At 44.2% G+C, this 18,801-nt stretch overlaps 1 protein-coding gene across 1 annotated transcript in view; it reads left to right on the top strand.

The window, feature by feature from the left end:
• Positions 1–211: 211 nt before the first annotated feature.
• Positions 212–18,801, top strand: part of SLC22A15 (solute carrier family 22 member 15) — a 95,097-nt gene continuing 76,507 nt past the window's right edge. Inside the window, exons 1-2 of the mRNA XM_068965921.1 lie at positions 212–298; positions 17,732–17,944. Of these exons, the coding sequence (XP_068822022.1) occupies positions 212–298; positions 17,732–17,944 (300 nt within the window). The remainder of the gene's footprint in view (positions 299–17,731; positions 17,945–18,801) is intronic.

Raw genomic sequence — 18,801 nt, 5'->3', positions numbered from 1 at the left:
ACGCGCCGCCCGCGCGCCCCGCCCTGCCCGCGCTCTCACGCCGCTCCTCGCTCCCCGCTGGCTGGGCCGGGCGGGTGCCCAGCGCACCGGGCCGGCCGGGGAAGGCCACGCCGGGCCACGCCGGGGCGGGGGTAGCGGAGGGCGGGCCGGGGCCGGGGCCGCGGCCGGGCTCCAGCTGGGTGCTGGGCTGGGGCCGAACGCTCGGCCCGCCATGGAGGTGGAGGAGGCGTTCCAGGCGGTGGGCGAGATGGGCATCTACCAGATGTACCTGTGCTTCCTGCTGGCCGTGCTGCTGCAGGTGAGTCTCCCGCAGCTCCCACCGCTCCCTCTTCCTGGCCACCCAGCTTGGGGCGAGGCGTACCCCTCTCTCCCCGCCCCGCGATTCCCCAAAGCCCGGCCCAGATGCCAGGGCTCAAACCCCCAGGTGTGGCGAGCCTCCCCCGCCTCCACCTCCATCCCTCGCGAGGGCGGCTGTGGGCTAGGCGCCACGCTTTGGCCTGCGCCCGCGAAAGCCAAGGTCGCTGGCCGGCCTGTCAAGCTTTGTCCCCGCCCAAGCCTCGGATCCTCGCCCCATAGGCGCCCAGCTCCCCTCACCTGGAGCAGGGAAGGAATCTGTGGGGAATGAATACTTAATCTGGCGAGCTGGTTAGTAAGAGATGCAAAATCCCCTTGTTAGCTGGAATACGCTGTGACTATGGAAAGGGAATTTCTAACCTGTGGCGCTGTCCCTTTGAAATTTTGAACAGAGAGGGCCCTGATCATCCGCTAACCAAAGGGCCCATCCTTTAGCTCTGGTGTCGACTTACTATCTTTTCCTAGATTTGAGGGGGCTTCCTGTTCCAGCGGCTTTCAGTGCTTCCGGTTTCTTTCTTTCTTTCTGGTTTAAGTTCTGCTGGGTCATTCTGCCCAGAGCCACTTTGGGCTTGACACTCTTTTAAGTCCATAGTACCATGTACAACGGGTGGTGTAAGAGGGAATCAGTTCTTCATGGTATAGAATTCTCCCAGACTGCCTGCACACCACATCCTAGAAATGTGAGTTCTGTATGCTCAAGGTCACTACAAATACACTTTGCCATGCAAAAGTTACTCTTTCTTTGCTTTTTAAAATGGCCCATTTGACATTAATTACTACTCTTATTCTAGTGGCATTTTATTCTTAGATCCTTTTTAGTATCTACTATGAGTTGGCCATTTTAGTTTTTCCTTCATTCACCATATAGTGAGTGCCTGCTGTATGCTTAGCAGGGGCTGCAATGTTTATAAATCGAAGTCTCTTTCCTGTGAAGTTTGCATTCTTGTGGCCTTGGGGTGAAGCAGTGTGTGCTAAGTTGCTTCAGTCGCGTCCCACTCTTTGCGGCCAGACACCTCTGTCCATGAGATTTTCTTGGCAAGAATACTGGAGTGGGTTCCCATGTCCTTATCCAGGGCATCTTCCCCACCCAGAGATTGAACCCTCTTCTTTCATGTCTCCCACAGAAAGCAGGAAGTTAAATAATTGCAATTAACCTGTGATGGTTAATTGAATTCGTTATTCTGAGCTAAGGACAGGGTGGTCATGGATATAAGTACCAATCCACCAGTTGCTTAAACTTTGCATAAGTCAACTGCTCAACAGGACGATTGGGAGGGTTAGAGGTGAGGATTAACTAAGTGATTCTCTTTTCCACTAAAATGTTTGAAAGTTCAGTTGATTTCATCATCTGGCAATAGAACCATCTGAACGATGCTCTCATAGATTAAGTCAGTTCTTTCTCCTGCAAAACAAGCTCTCAGTTCACAAATATGCAATTTTCTGACGTTCCCTTAAGTGTGTTGTTTTAGCTTTAAATGCAGTTTACTGTGGAGAAAAAGTGTTTGTGCTCAATCATAAAAGAGCATTTAATGCCAACAACAGAATTGTAAGCATGATGCCTGATGGGTGCTTATTGGGTTGGCCAAAAAGCTTGTTCAGGTTTTTCATAACATCTTACAGGAAAACCCAGTATAATATTTTCTCTTTGAGAAAATTCCTATTCTAACCAAGAATTTCAGGAACATGACTCCCTCTCTGAGTAACCTTACGTCCCCATCCCTGCACTCTGCCTCCTATGTCATTATCTTCTCACCTGACTAGCCAGGTATTCAGTGACCTTGAATAACTTTGTCTTGAGTGGAGTGTGGCACTAAAAAGGCCACTATTCCTGTGTTCAGGACCTGTTAAATTTCCACCACTTACCTTTTTTGGGGGGGATTCCCTAGTGGCTCAGACAGTAAAGAGTCTGCCTGCAATGCAGGAGACCTGGATTCGATCCCTGGGTGGAGAAGATCCCCTGGAGAAGGAAATGGCAACCCACTCTAGTATTCTTGCCTGGAGAAACCCATGGACAGAGGAGCCTCGCAGGCCACAGTACATGGAGCTTGCAAGAGTCAGACACAACTGAGCAACTTCACTTTAACCTTTTTTTTAATGGTTGACGCAGGTGGTTAGAGTTTGGTACCAGAGTGATCTAAGCCCATGACCGTTCATTGAATCCTACTTGTTGTGTGGTCAGCATTCATCATAGAAGAACTAGCTCTTAGAGCGTTAGGCATAAGTACCTGTTTATCATGTGAGTATGGGCTGGGAAGGTACCCTGTAGCTGTGCTGATCCCAAAAGAGATGCCCATCCAAGCAGAAGTGATTTATTCATAGCTGTTACCTCTTTGTGAGGACTTAACTACTCCATAGAGCTATATCATCCAAATGGTCCTCGGGTCACTCAGAGCTATCCTGGATATGAGAGTGGAGCTCCCCAGAGCCTATTCTACCAAGTCTACTTGGTAGACTTGATGATTTGGGCTAGGGGAGCTGGCCTGCAGAGTGTGAGAACTGGAGAGCCCCTTAACACAGTTGTAATGCGATGCTTTCATCATTCAGGTGGGGGTCGCTTTCTCTACCAAAGGAAAAAGCCATTTTTAGAGTTGATTGGCTTTAATGGAAGGAGCTTGATGGCTTGTCTGCTTTTAAAACTGAAGCCCTTGTCTTCCCAGTGCTCAGTGAGGGTACAGACCAATGGTTTATCAGCCCTGCCCGAGACGGGGAGTCCTGCACATTAAGACTGCACATTGTGGACTGCCAGGGAGAGGGACTGTGGTGGAGGGTGGGGGTAGGGGGACTGCCTCAGCAGGAGCCTTTTCTGTGTCTGTGGTTTGGTGATGACCAGCTTCATCCAAGAAACACCAAGCTAGAGGGACAAAGATGGAAACCTTACAGACCCTTTTGCATTTTCTTCTTTCTAGGATCATTAAAAAAAAAACACACACAACTCCCTGTACTTCAAACACATCCAAGTTAAAACTGAGAGGACAAAACCAAATTATAAGCCACATCTAAAGGTCTTTAGGTTAACTGTTTTCTTAGATTGTAGATACCATCATGTAACTCCTCAAACATTTTCTCAATATCCAATTTCTTTTGGCTAGGAGACCTACCTTCACTTGCTTTGGAAACACAATCTTTGGAATCCCCATAATGGTCAACTATCTGATACATAGAGAATAAATGCAGGTTTTGTAGATTTCTTATCATCATGATGGGATCACATGCCCTGATAGTAAGGATGCTTGGTTTTAGTGTCTCCTGCATTGCAGATGGAATCTTTACCCTCTGAGCCATCGGGGAAGCCCACTTTTTCATAAGCAGAAATCTAGAGGACAAAAATTGCCTTCTGTGAAACTAGCCGTGTTGTAAACAAGCAATAAGATTTCTAAGTTTTTAGTTATAAAAATTCTTACCCACCCCCGAAATATACATACCCTCCTTTGTGTGCGCTCAGTCGTATCCAGCTTCTTGTGACCCCGTAGACTGGAACCCGCCAGGCTCCTCTGTGCATGGGCTTTTCCCGGCAAGGATACTGGAGTGGGTTGCCATTTCCTTCTCTGGGGCGTCTTCCCAGCCCAGGCTCACATCTCTTAATCTCCTGTGCTGGCAGCTGGATTCTTTGCCACTGTGCCATGTAGGGAGCCTCACCCTCCTTTGGGGAGGAGGTAAATATCTGTAATATTGAAATATGAATAATTCTATTTATTACCATTTCTATTTTCTAGTCGTGATTCAAAATTGATGCTGTCATCACTGTTTTGTGTTTGTGTGTGCTTATTTGCCAGACCATTTGGAGGAAAGTTGGAATACACATCTTTGTTTCTTGATCCCTTTGGACATAAAGTGGAAAAGGACCCTACTACTTTGTTCTGAGTCAGAGATTTCAGCTCCCTCATTTTGCTCAGGATTATGAATCATAGGTTGTGGTATAATTTGCACAGAATTTAAAACACCCATTAATTAACAGAAACATGTAACCTGTAATAAGCCTTTATTTCACCTGCAGAATTGAGATGCTGCTGTGAACCTCAGCTTAAGATACAGTACTCTAGTGTTTTGGAATGCATTATTTTTATATAAACTTTTAAAACCTGAACAATACTTTTCAGCTCCTAGAACTGCCAGTATTTTCATATTGTTCATGCAATAAATATCTTTTCATGGTGCTTTAGAAAGTGGAATGACTGAACAGATATTTTGCAGAAGAGGAAACTATAATAGTCAACATATAAAAAGATGTTTACCTTCAGTGGTCATCTGGGACAGGTATATTAAAATAACTATGAAATGTGATTTCACACTTATTAGGTTAGCAAACATTTAATAATCTAACAATACAAGTGTGATGAAAATGAGAAGTAGAAAGTATCCCACTTTGGGGATACTTTGGCACTGTCTTTGGACTTCCCTGGTGGCTCAGATGGTAAAGCTTCTGTCTACAATGCGAGAGACCTGGGTTCGATCCCTGGGTCAGGAAGATCCCCTGGAGAAGGAAATGGCAATCCACTCCAGTACTATTGCCTGGAAAATCCCATGGACAGAGGAGCCTGGTAGGCTGCAGTCCATAGGGTCGCAAAGAGTTGGACACGACTGAGCAACTTCACTTCACTTCAGTAAAATTACAACCAGCGTTGGACTCCTTGGTATATGTGTGATATCTCTTGAGCTTCTGCATAAGCAGATAAGTGTAGGATTTTTATTGCAGCATTGTTTGTCATGATAAAAACTAGTAACCACCTAAATGATTGGTGGCTCAGAGGGTAGAGCATCTGCCTGCAATGCAGGAGACCTGGGTTCAATCCCTCGGTCAGGAAGATCCCCTGGAGAAGGAAGTGGCAACCCACTCCAGTATTCTTGCCTGAAGAATCCCATGGACGGAAGAGCCTGGTAGGCTACAGTCCACGGGGTCCCAAAGAGTTGGACATGACTGAGCGACTTCACTTTCTTTCTTTTCTTTCTAAATGGTTCCCCAAAAGGAACTGGATAATTAAAATGTAATATAAATTTGATAGAATAAAACAGTTAACATGAACACAGTAGGTCTACACAGGACCACATGGATGAATCTTTTAAAGCACAGTGTGAAATGAAAAAAAAACAGTGTGATATATACTACGTGAAACATACTCTCATAACAAATTTTTTAAAATTAGGAAACAATACTGTATGTGGCTTATGAATGTATATGAACAGTGTAGAAGCATAAACATGAAGTAGATTGACACACAATTCCTTCCCTCTTGGGAAGGAAGGGAGGGGATGTGAGAAGGGATGGATACAAAGGAGATTTCCTCTGTATCTGTAATATTGTATTATTAGAATCTAAGACAAATATGATAAATTGCCACTAGTTAATTGTGGTGGTGGGTTCATGAATCATTTTTATTTGTTCCACTTTTCTGTGTTAAAAAATTTTTTTTAAAATTAAAATGGTAAAAGAAGATGTGCATGCCTTGGAGAGGATGCTACAGTATGAGAATAACAATTCACTCTTTTATTGCTCTTCCTTTAACCCATTATGACTGTGAGTTGTGGTCATTTACTACTCAGGAGTGGGGCTTCCCCTGTGGCTCAGTGGTAAAAGAGTCTGCCTGCGGTGCAGGAGACCCGAGTTCGATCCCTGAGTCAGGAAGATCCTTTGAGGGAGGGCATGGCAACCCACTCCAGTATTCTTACCTAGAGAATCCCATGGACAGAGGAGCCTGGTGGGCTACAGTCCATAGGGTCACAAAATAGTCTGATGTGACTAAAGCAACTGAGCAAAAAGCAAATACTCAGGAGGAAGAGTGGGTTTTGTTCGGGTTGCTTTATTGAGCTTTGTGTGGAACACCATCCCATCTCATGGCTCCTACCTGCTAGTATTTATCTTTATGTCCCTTCTCCCCAGGAGATTCATTGGAAGACTGCCTTTCCATGAGGTGTCACTGAGGTGGATAGCTTATGGTTCTAACCTCTCAACCATAAGTAAGTGATACAGTCCACATCATAAACCTTCGGGAAGACCTTAATGGACTGCAATCACTAAGACCGTCCCTTAGGCCCCAGGGAATTCCCACCACCCTCTGGCGTTCAGCCATGATGAGAACCTGTGGCATTAGTTAGAGCTTTTGTCAGGACCCCCAAGACGTGGGACCATCTACCAGGGATCTCTGCTAGTCTGAGCCAGTTTTATGCCACACTTACCCTCAAATTTAGTTCTGTCTGCCTTGAGACAATGGCTGAGAGCTTGGGTGATAATCTGGGGAACTTTGCCTTCTGTTCCTTCCATCAGTTTAGGGGAATGGGTGCCGGTAGGTCAAGGAGACCATAGTTACTCTTGTCTCCAGTATGAGCCCAGGAAAAATGTTGTCTACAGACAGACACTGCCCCCTGGTGTAAAGCAGAGGAAGCTGCGGATTATCAGACCCTCCTGTTTCCATTTGAGGAGGGTATGGAGATACCAGGAGGCCTCCAGAAGGTGTGAGAGTCACTCAATCATGTCCAACTCTTTGCTACTCCATGGACTATAAAGCCCATGGAATTCTCCAGGCCAGAATACTGGAGTGGGCAGCCTTCCCTTCTCCAGGGTATCTTCCCAATCCAGGGATTGAACCCAGGTCTCCTGCATTGCAGGCAGATTCTTTACCAGCTGAGACACAAGTGAAGCCCAAGAATACTGGAGTGGGTAGCCTATCCCTTCTCCAGGGGAACTTCCCAAACGAGCTGCTTAGAGCCTGGAGGGTCTCAAGAGCTAGAATGTGCCTTGGGAAGCAACTGACATCATTGTAGCACCTGGCCCCCAGCAGCATGCTGGCCAGGGCTACTTGCAGCTGATCGATACATGCCATGAGAGAAGGTGTTACACTCAAAGACAGCACAGAAAAGTCATTTAAAATATGAAGCCGGGCAGTGTGAATATGACAGAATAAACACTAGACTTGAAGGCTGTGACTCTGCTGAGAGGTGGCTGAGTCAACTCATGCTGCTGACCTCTCAGTTTTCTTTGTGCTCTTGGAAATGGCTGGATCATGAGAGTTCAATTCATTTGTTTTGCAAGGTCAGAATCTCTTAAAGTTGCCCTGTGCCTATCAGTTAGTTGGCATTGTGTTAGTGTTGACTTTGGGATTTTCAGAATACTGACTTGATTCATCCCCACAGCTCGAGGCTGCCTTAGAAGAAGGAGCCATCAAATCCAAAGACACACACAGCTCAGAAATCTCCTTTCTCATTTTCTTGACCAAACACTTAAACAGAAACTAACGTCTGCACTAATGGGAATTGTATGGTGCTCAACAATTAGTATATGGTGGCTGTAAAAAAAAAAAAGAGAAAATATAGGGAAAAAATTACCAGAACTTCTGCCACCCGGAAGTAAAATATGCTCACCCTTTGGCATATAGATGAGCTTCCCGACTTTGTATTTTATAAATATGTACATTTGTCCTTTGTGCAAGAATTTTTATCTTGACCTGATTTTGTCTGTCAATAACATTGTGAATATCTTGCTGCACTCACAGATTAGCAACTCCGTATTTTTTAATGGCTGCAGCGTGGTGTCCCAATGTGTGGCCATATCATAATTTGCTTATTCCAGTTCTCTTTTGTTGCAAATGTAGATTGGTTGGTTCCTCTTTTTCAGTGTTCTGGAACTCATGACTTCTGGATCATCCTTTGACTCAGTCACTTTTTCCAGGCAGTTTTACCACTCTTTTTAAGCCCAAAATTCTGATGATTGGTTCCTCTCATTTCCCCCAGGTCTTCTTTGTCTCAGCCTGATGGATGAAATAGAGGTTATGGATGTAAACTTCCTTTCCTTTAACTTCAGAATTAATTTTTTATTCTTGTCTATGTTTCTCTACAGTGTCCAAGAGGAAAACATACCTCTGCTTTCTTTTCAGGGATATCCTCTCACTTTTGTTCTTGATTCTATATTATTCTACATCAGCTCTTGCTTTCTTTTTTTTTTTTTTAGCATAGAATTATGTAGACTTTATTTTTTAGAGAAGTGTTAGGTTCACAGCAAAGTTGAGCAGAAGGTACAAAGGTTTCCTCTACATCTCCAGGCAAGAATACTGGAGTGGGTTGCCATAGCCATTGCCTTCTTTAGGGGCCTTCCCAACCCGGGGTTTGAACTCAGGTCTCTTGCACTGCGGGCAGATTCTTTACAGTGTGAGCCGCAAGGGAAGAGCTGAACATATAGCCTTCCCCATTGTCAACATCCCCCATCAGAGTGGCACACTTGTTACAACTGATGAGACTAGACTGACACATCACCGCCGTGTCTCCAGTTTACATTAGGGTCCCTCTTGGCGTTGGACATTCTATGAGCCTGGGCAAACTCACAATGACATGTATCTACTATTATAGTATCGTATTTAGTCTTTCTACTGCCTTAAAAATCCTTTGTGCTCTGCCTGTTTCTCCTTCCTAAGCCCTGGCAACCACCACATCATTTATTTCCGATCTTGCAGCTTTCTGCATTCTCTGACATCACAAGGAATGGACTGTGTGGTAGATTTAGGTGGTGTATGGAAATATTATTAAATAGCATTAACGCATAAAATAAGAGGGTTACTCCCTTTTGAATCCTTGAATCCTTTTGTTTATTTAAGAAGAAAGTGCTAGCACTTCTCAAAACATTAGCAAATACCTCTTTTAACAAAGGGACTGAACCAGAATTAAGGAAGGTTCAGACTTTGTATAAAAACATTACCTGGTTAGGATTGAACAACATTATTCTGTTTTTATTGCATTTATTATTCATTTTCTTTTCTTTTTTTTTTTTTTGCCATACCACGTGGCTTGCAGGCTCTCAGTCTCCCATCAGGTATTGAACCCAGGCCAGAGCAGTGAAAGCCTAGGATCGTAGCCACCAGGCAACCTGGGAACTCCCCTATTACTCATTTTTTAAAAAAAAACTTTCAAAAATTATGAAACATTTCAAATGGAGTACAGAGAATAATATCACAAACACATGTGTACTTACTTCCAGGTTTAATAAATGCCTGTATTTTGCCGTGTTTGTCTAAGGTTGTGTTGGTCATAGTTCAACCAGAGGAAGAGGAAACAGAACTCCTAGAGAGAGATATATGTTTGTATATATGTGTGTATCTATGTTGTATATATGTATACGATTATGTATGTATCAGTGAATAATTTGTTCTGAGGATTTGACCTTACACCATCGTGGGAGCTGATTTGGCAGTCTCTGTAAGGCTGTTGTCTCTGTGTTTGAAGCTGGAGCTTGAAGTCTGCAGGGAAGGCAGCCTGGAGCCCATCAGAATTGATTGGAATCAGTGTCATTCTCACTGCCTGCAACCTTGATGAAGCAAATGCTATCATGGAACTAAACACACGTCTGGCCCAGGAATCAGAGCAGCTGAAGGAGGGTCCAGGGGAGTATAGATCAGAAGCAGGTCCAAATGAGGCAAACAAAGATGTAACGGTGGCTGTGAGGCACAAAAGCACTGACCCCAACCCTCTGAGCATGCTCCCTTGCTTTCACGCCTCCCTGCTAAAACTTGCCCCAAAATATCTGTTGTGTCCTACCTTAAATAAAAATATTCTAGCTAACACTTACATTGTAACAGGGTGTTTGTAGTTATACCTGGATGGTTATATTTGTATTGATATACAATTTTATTTCTCTGTAAGTTCACTTAAGTTAAAAAAATTTGAGTCAATTTAAAAGCAGACCATTAAGTAAATAATAAAAAGCAGAAATGGGCGTGTAGCACTGTTGCAGCTGGGGTTACTCAGGTGACAGAAGTTTGGCAAAAGCTGAGCCTGCCCCGTACTGCTTCTTCAAAGAACACTAAGAAAGTGTTCTTTATCTTCCTGGCTCTGACTGGACTTCTTCTTTGGCTTAAGAACTCTTTCCCTGATTTTTAAAAAATAATTTCCTTTTCTATTTTGGCTGTGCTGGGTCTTCATGGCTGCTCGGGCTCTACTCTAGTTTCGGCACGTGGGCTCCCAGGCTCTAGAGCACAGGCTCAGTAGTTGGGGCACTTGGTCGTAGCTGCTCTGCGGCATGTGGGATCTTCTGGGATTAAGGATAGAACCTATGTCTCCTGCATTGGCAGGTGGATTCTCTACCACTGAGCCACCGGGGAATCCCCCTTCCTTGATTTCTGTTTTGACTAAACCCCTCCCAGTCTTTCCCTGCCTAGCTCAGATGTCACATTTGCAACCTTTCTCTTTATTCCCTGAGTTAGAATTCACATCTGCTTTCTTTATGCTCTCATTAATTTAATTTCTACTCTGGCCAATAGAGCCTTTGCTAAATGTGCCTTGTATTTATATTTTGGGCATATTTGTTGTCCTCGCCTGAATGTATGTGCTCAGAAGAAAACAACTGTTTCTTATTCATCATTGTGATCACCCGAGGCTCGTGATACACTGTGTTGTGAAGTGTTGGTGCTCACTAAATTTTTTTAAAAAAGTAAACTAAAGTAACAGAAGGGAGGTGGTCAGGTGGTGGCATTTCCATTTAATTTGGGAGATTGAGAGTGAAGCAGATGCATATCAAATATGTGTCCAAAATCTTAATTACTGGCTGGTCCCAGAATTACTGTTTTTTAACCCATTGTCATTTTCTGTGCCAGATTATGCAAGGAATTCATTAACAAAATGTATCTTAGACTGTTAGACACACAGTAGTGTGTTGGTTTTCTTAAAAGGATATAGAAGTACAAGTCAGGGTTTCTTCTCTTCAGAAGATGATCAATCATTAGCAAAGGAAAATGTAACTCTATCTATACTGTTAAATAATGATGCAGAATAATATTTTCCCAGCAAGTAATGGAGAAGGCAGTGGCACCCCACTCCAGTACTCTTGCCTGGAAAATCCCATGGACAGAGGAGCCTGGTAGGCTGCAGTCCATGGGGTCGCTAAGAGTCGCATGCGACTAAGGGACTTCACTTTCACTTCTCACTTTCATGCATTGGAGAAGGAAATGGCAACCCACTCCAATGTTCTTGCCTGGAGAATCCCAGGGACGGGGGAGCCTGGTGGGCTGCCGTCTCTGGGGTCACACAGAGTCGGAGACGACTGAAGCGCCTTAGCAGCAGCAGTAAGTAATAGAACCATTAAATGCTTTATACATTAAAAAAGAAGGGGACGTATGTATACCTGTGGCTAATTCATGTTGATTTTGGCAGAAAACAACACAATTCTGTAGAGCAATTATCCTTCAATTAAAAAATAAATTAATTAAAAAAGAGACATCAGCGTGGTCCAGAGTGATTTGTTGAAACTTCAGAAGAAGGACTGAGCTCGAGCTAAACTTTGAAGGTTGGGTTTAGAGAGAAGCAGGAGGTCATTTCAGGTGGGGAGACATAGCTTGGGAGAAAGTATAGAAGAGGGCATACCCTAGACCCTTGCTACACAAGGTGTGGCCCAAGCCATCAACACTGACACCACCAGAGCTTGTTAGAAAAACAGAATATCAGGTCCCATCCCAGCCTACAGAACCAGTCTCTGCAAGGTAGAGTTTGGGAGGCTCTGATAGGTGCTATTTGGATGGAGCTATATGATTTACTCTACATTGTTGACTAAAGAAATATCCCCTTTGACCTTCAGAATAGGCTAGCTAGATATAAATGAGTTAGATAAAGATGTACTGCCAATGTCCAGTCTTACTAGAAGGAAACATGAAGTTTAGAAAGGTTTTGATTTGCTGGAAATTTACTAGAGCTGCAGTTCAGACTCAGGTGTACAGATTGCATATGCTTTTCACAGCACACCGTGAAAAGTCCTGTTTGGGGAATTCAACAGGCTGGTTCAGAAAGCTCGAATGTGGATAAGGTAGCAGTTGTGCCAAGTGGTGGAGATCTGGATGCTAGGACATCTGTTATTTACCCAGTAATATGATCTAACCAGAAGGGTTTCATGAGGACTGCATCAAGGAGACCGACCTGGTGGCATTATGTAGATGAGAGTCGGGGAGGAAATGGGACTTAGAGATACCAGTTATTTAGAGCGGAATTAAAATTTTAAACACAAAAAATAGTGTCAGTGGGACTTCCCTAGTGGTGTAGTGGTTAAGAATCTGCCTGCCAATGTGGGGGACACAGGTTCAACCCCTGGCCCGGGAGGACCCCATATTCCTCGGGGCAGCTAAACCGGTCCACCATGACTACTGAGCCCATACTGTGCAACAAGAGAAGCCCCCGTAATGAGAAGCACACGTGCAGCAGTGGAGACCCAGTGCTGCCAAAAAATAAATAAAAAATTAAAAAAAAAATAGTATAAGGAAGTTCCCTGGTGGCCCACTGCTTATGGCTCTGTGCTTCCAGGGCAGGGGGTACTGTTTCGATCCTTGGTTGGGGAACTAAGATCCCACAAAGCTGTGTGGTGTGACCAAAAACAATATTATCAGTAAGCCCCCCACAGATATTTATTGAACACCTACTTTGTGCCGGGCCATGGGCGTTTAGTGCTGCCTTCGTGATGTGGTCATGCTCATATAATGCTTTTGGTTGAGTCAATTAGATAACTGAGTACTAAGTGCGTAAAATATTCACAGTGATGACCACCATGAAGTTGCCTTTGTTTCCCCTCTCCCAACTTTTTCTCTGAAAAAAGTTCTGGCCCCAAAGTTAGGTGGCTCCCAGTCTCATCCTGGTTTTGCCATTAGTGTGTTACATAATTGCCCTGTGGCTCATCTTTCCTACTTACAACATAAACATCACATTTACCATGACATCATAGCACAAGATATTGTGATGAGATGATTTATGGGAGACATTTTTCATTTCCTGAGCATGATAAAAGCTTATAATGCTGTTAGTATAAAATTACTTCTAAAACGTTCACTTTTTGAAACTTTTAAAATTTCAATCCCCCAGTGCATCTTAGTCACTTTTCTAATTATAATTATACCGAGAGGGAAACAACAATCCCGCCATCTGTGGCACTTGTTTTCCTTCCCTGGAGGTAACACTAGTGAGGATAATGATTTATTTGAGATGTTGTTAGTCCCACTCCGAAGGAGAGTGGATGGTGGTTTTTCATCATGGCTTTAAGGCCCATCTGCAGATGGGTGTGATTCTTTGGACGAGGCTATACGGTGAGTGTGCACGGTGTCACAGCAGAGGGAAGGTAGGAAAGTGTTTGTCCTCAGTGGAAGAAGCAGGATGAGAGCTCTGGGACACTGTCACAGAAGGCAAACTGGGGAAAACCGCCCTGTGTTCTTGTGTAGGTGGCACATCCCTCTGACTAGCTAAGGGCTAAACCGTCTTTGACTTCATAGGACCATGTGTCCCATGTCTGTGGCTCTGGTGTAAAGGACCTAACAGTAATCTGTATGCAGAGTTTAAGCATCTCCACTTTTACCTAATCCTGGTATCCCTATCACCTTTCCTAGTTAGCTTGCATCGTGCAGTAGCATAGTTGCCAGGCTACCCGGTCTGTTTTATCTTTAGCAAAGCTAGGTGGCCATCTGTGTCAAAGACGGAAAGGCTGATACCGTGCTATACATAAGTATAGTGCAGTGAAGCAAATGATATGGGTTCCAGGAAGGGTCTAGGTGGATCTTTAGGGGGTGAGCAGAAGCAGGAGGGGCTTCTGGAGGAACTGGAGGGAAGACAAGGTGGTGGGAGGTGGGCTGGCGGCGGTGGCACTGAGGGAAGAGCTGCAGGTTTCTGACCCCTCTGGTGACACAAAGCCGTGTCCCTGTGTGTTCCCTGAGGCCGGTGTATGTGTGCTCATGGGGGTAACGAGAACATTGCGGCGTGGTAGGAGGAGGGCAGAGAAAGTGGGAAAGGAGGAAGTATTTAATCAACCTGCAGAATGGTAAGGATGACACGGATAATACCAATTAGCTAGGTTTTACTGCCCCCTGTGTTACTTTCCTGTGTTATGTATCAGCTCCACCTCTTTTGTTTTTTAACTCTTTTCTAGACATTGTAGTTTCTTCCAGGAATGATAGTCTCCACAGTGAAATATGCCTCGGATTAGAGGATCCTTTGGAGGATTTCCTCCTTTACCTAGAACATTACTTATCCTAGAATGATCCAGATAAAAATAAGATGCGTTAATATATTTTCAACAAACACTTAGAATGGTGTCTTGTATACAGTTAGAGAGGTGCTTGCTGCTGTTACTAGTATTCCCATTCTGGTCATTCATTCATCCATTGACTTGTTGAATGTGTGATATCATCTATTTGGGCCCTTAGTTTCTTGCTTCAGGAACCTGAAGGTGAATCTGATGTAGATCCTGCCCTCAGAGAGTATATTTCAGTAGAAAAAACTAAAGCAAGTAAATACATAAATGTATAGTGCAGTAAAGAAAATGATATGGGTTCTGAGAAAGGTCTCGATCAAGTTTTCAGAGTGAGTGGAAGCAGGAGAGGGCTTCTGGGGGGATGGAGGGAAGTTGGTGGTAGGTGGGGTGAAGGAGGGGTATCTGAGTTACATCTCAGAGGTGGGGAAAGAGTAGACATTGACAGCAGGAGGAAGTGCTTTCCAGGAAAAGTCAGTGGTACAACCAAAGCAGAAAAGAGCATATTTAGAGAGAAAACACCATTAGTTAGCTTTGCTGGGTTGAAGGCTGTGCATTTACCAGAACATGTGTTCTGCCTCACCTCCTGAGTTCCCTTTGCTGCATTTTTTTCATTTCTTTACCCATGAATTAAATTTCAGCAGGTTATAATCAGGAAGGGCAGTTACTAAAACGGGTGCAAGTGGCTTTGTAATTATAGCTGCTGCTAAATGCTGTTCTTGCAATTATTAAGGTTTTCATTTTTGTAAGCTGATTGCCTCCTGTTCTGAAAACGTCCTTAATAATATACAAATAGAGGCCAAGAAGCAATATAAGTCTAGAAACATGTTTTCTTTTGCATTTTACAGTAAATCACACACACAGACTGACCTGTGGCGACTTTGCATCTCCAGAGGCCCACAGTCATTGGACTCACAATAGGTTGGGACTGCTTACATCCTTGCAGCCTTGGCAGACAGGGGAAAAATCACATCTTGGGTTTTAGCTTTCTGTTATGACACACACAGTGTCATGACTTCTTTTCTCTTTCCTTGACAGTAATTCCATCATCTGCTTGTGATAAATTACTCTGCCTTTGGTGCTTCAGCTTATCCACTTAACAGCTGAATATGCCCCTCCAGAATGGTGTGGAAGGAGCTGGGAGTTCCCTGGCAGTGGAGATAAATCTGTGAGCAAGTCTCTCCACCTTTTTATGCCTTGGTCAACTCATCCATCCAGTTAGGTGTTACTAGGTACTATACAGAAATCATACGCTTTGTGTTTTTTAAATGCTTAATTTGTTTAAAGGTATTTTAAGACTTTAAGTTCTAAGTTAATAGCGATAATTTTTTAGCTTAAAATTTTTTAAGTTGTGTTAATTTCTTAGAATAAGATTGTTTCACAATGGAACAGACTTCCTGTATTTTCCTAATAAAATTTAAACGAAACAATCATCACAAGAGTAATATAAAATGGATCTATAGTGTCAGGTAGAGAAGGAGAAATATAAGACAATCCTTATATGCAGAATCTGAAAAGAAATTGTACAAATGAGCTTATTTACAAAACAGAAACAGACTCATAGAGAATGAACTTAACGGTTGCAAGGGGAAGGATTGGGGGGAAAGAATAGTTAGGGACTTTGGGATGGACATGTACACTCTCTTATAATTAAACTGGGTAACTAACAAGGTCCTACTGTATAGCACAGGAACTCTGCTTGATGTTATGTGGCCTCCTGGATAGGGGGGAAGTTTGGGGGATAATGGATAGATGAATATGTATGACTGGGTCCCATCCCTGTCCACCTGAAACTATTACAACACTGTTAATCAGTTATACTCCAATATAAAATAAAAGGTTGTTAAATGGAAAAAAAATTAAAATGGATCTATAGCATAAAAAGTTTGCACAGGGCTCAACAGCTTACAAACCCAGTATGGCTTTGTGAATAGCCATAAAGCCCAAAACATTCAGTGAGAAATGTCATATATGCTCAATAAATAATCATTGATTGAATGAATGAGATATTTTTTCTTTAGAGGGAAGCTCCGTTTAGATTAAACAACAATTACAGCTAAAAGCCTGGGTGAGCACCTAGGATTTTGAGTTGTTTACATCTTGTAAGTTGTATAGGATACCTTAGTACCTACTCAAGTGCATATAAAGCTTCCTTGCTTTAACAGAGCATGCTTCCTTCCTCCCCCATGTGTGTGTATGTGTATGTACACACACACATAGACAACAGCTTATGGTGAACGGTGATCAGTGCTGCCGGATTCGTGGTCCCAAGGAGAAGATTTAACTCCAAGACCAGAGGCAGTCTCAATCACTCAGAGCTTTGTGTAGATTTTATTAAAGTAACAGGGATAGAGGCACTGGAAGTGGGCGGGAGAGTACCTGCCTCACTAGTTTAAGTGGAGCCTTCTATACTTTTCTGCTAGCTGCTGAGAATAGAAAAGAAAATACCTCAAGGCTGTGAAAATTTTGCCCAGACCTTCTCCCATAGCGTGGGATTCCCTGGTGCCTCAGAGGGTAGAGCGTCTGCCTACAATGTGGGAGACCCGGGTTCGATCCCTGGGTTGGGAAGATCCCCTGGAGAAGGAAATGGCAACCCATTCCAGTACTCTTGCCTGGAAAATCCCATGGATTGAGAAGCCTGGTAGGCTGCAGTCCATGGGGTCGCAAAGAGTTGGACACGACCGACCTACTTCACTTCACTTCACTTCTCCCATAACGTACATCCAAAGCTCAAAAAAAGGCATGTACTTGAACAAGAGATACTGCTGCCCATGAGGCCTACTTGTCTAAGGCAAAAGAATGTTTACGTCCTCATTAAAGGGGCCTTAGGCTTGGACTTCTTATCAACCTGCCTGAGTTAACTCTCTCATACACACACACACACACACACACACACACACACACACACAATCCACCTGGAGTCACTTTTGTGATCTTGTTGATTTATATATATGTACACACACATACTGTTTTTGGAAACATTAACTGTGCCACAACATGTTTTCTTGTTTAGATCATGAATCCAAGACCAAGACATTCCTGTGCCCTGGAAACTGCTTATCTGAACTAATGTGCGGTATTGAGGAGAAAATAACTAGAATGTTAGTCTAAGTCAGAGCAGGTAATACTCCCTGCGAGTCTGGAACCATTCTGTGCTGTGCCCTCAGATCTGATGTATCTCAAATGCAGGAAAAAACCTTTGAAGGAAGTACAGGGTGCTTTCCAGATGCGATAGCCGGGTTCCGTTTGTGGTAGATCAGGAAGCTTCCTTCCATTTTCTCCTGTTTCTAAAGCGTCTCATTTCTGTAGCTCCTACAGACACAAAAGCGAGACTGCTCATTGAAGGTTTGTAAGCTTGCTAATTGCATTTCCAGCCTAGATGGCTCTGTGTGTTTCCTCTTTCAGCTCTATGTGGCCACGGAAGCCATCCTCATTGCGCTGGTCGGGGCCACACCATCGTACCACTGGGACCTGGCCGAGCTCCTGCCCAACCAGAGCCACAGCAACCAGTCGGCTGGTGAAGACCAGGCCCTCGGGGCCTGGCTCCTGACTGCCAACGGCAGCGAGATGCACAAGCACGTGCACTTCAGTAGCAGCTTTACCTCCATCGCCTCTGAGGTAACTGCAGGAGGTGGGAGCGGGCCCTCGTGACTACTGCATGATCCGCCCGGAGCCACTGTGTGGTCTGCTTGATTTAAATTTCAGCCCGCCTTCAAATCACTTTCTAGTAAACTTGAGAGTTAAAGAACATCCTTTGAAAACACTTTCTTCTTCCTTCTTACTACAAATGGGAGAAGCGTGAGTCCTAACCAAACTAGTTGGGTTAAGTAAGACACGAACAGAAGGGGCCTCCCAGGTGGCACTCGCTAGTGGTAAAGAACCCACCTGCCAATGCAGGAGACATAAGGGATGTGGGTCTGAGCCCCTGGAGGAGGGCACAGCAACCCCCCTGTATGCTTGCCTGGAGAATCCCCATGGACAGAGGAGCCTGGCAGGCTACAGTGCATAGGGTCACAAAGAGGTGGATCTGACCAAAGCGACTGAGCATGCACATGCAAACTCTAGAAGAACCCCAATTTGACTAGTGTGTCCCTTAAAGAAAAGTGAATTGAAACTTTCATGTCTTTTTCTTATATCCACAAAAGTCAGCAGAGTACAGAGAGAAGTGCAGTGACTCACCTTTAACACCCACAGTTCATGTTTAAGTGCAGTCCTGCGTGTGGACCACCTGGGGGCTCCTCGCCTGTACGACATCAGATACATACGGTACCACCCAGTGTGGGCAGGAAGCCTCATCTTCAAGGGGATTTTGGTAGCCAGAACGTTCTGGTAAGCAGAGCGCCTTCTGGGCCAGCCTGAGGTAAATAAGCTGAGTCTACATAGGTGGGTGAGGGCTCCCCTGGTGGCGCTAAGTGGTAAAGAATCACCCAGCCATGCAGGATATGCCAGAGATATGGACAGAGGAGCCTGGTGAG

This window comes from Capricornis sumatraensis, chromosome 2 (genome assembly GCF_032405125.1).
Source record: "Capricornis sumatraensis isolate serow.1 chromosome 2, serow.2, whole genome shotgun sequence".
Classification (NCBI taxonomy): Eukaryota; Metazoa; Chordata; class Mammalia; order Artiodactyla; family Bovidae; genus Capricornis; species Capricornis sumatraensis.
Note: the sequence above shows the minus strand (reverse complement) of the source record. Positions and strands in the feature narration are given on the sequence as shown.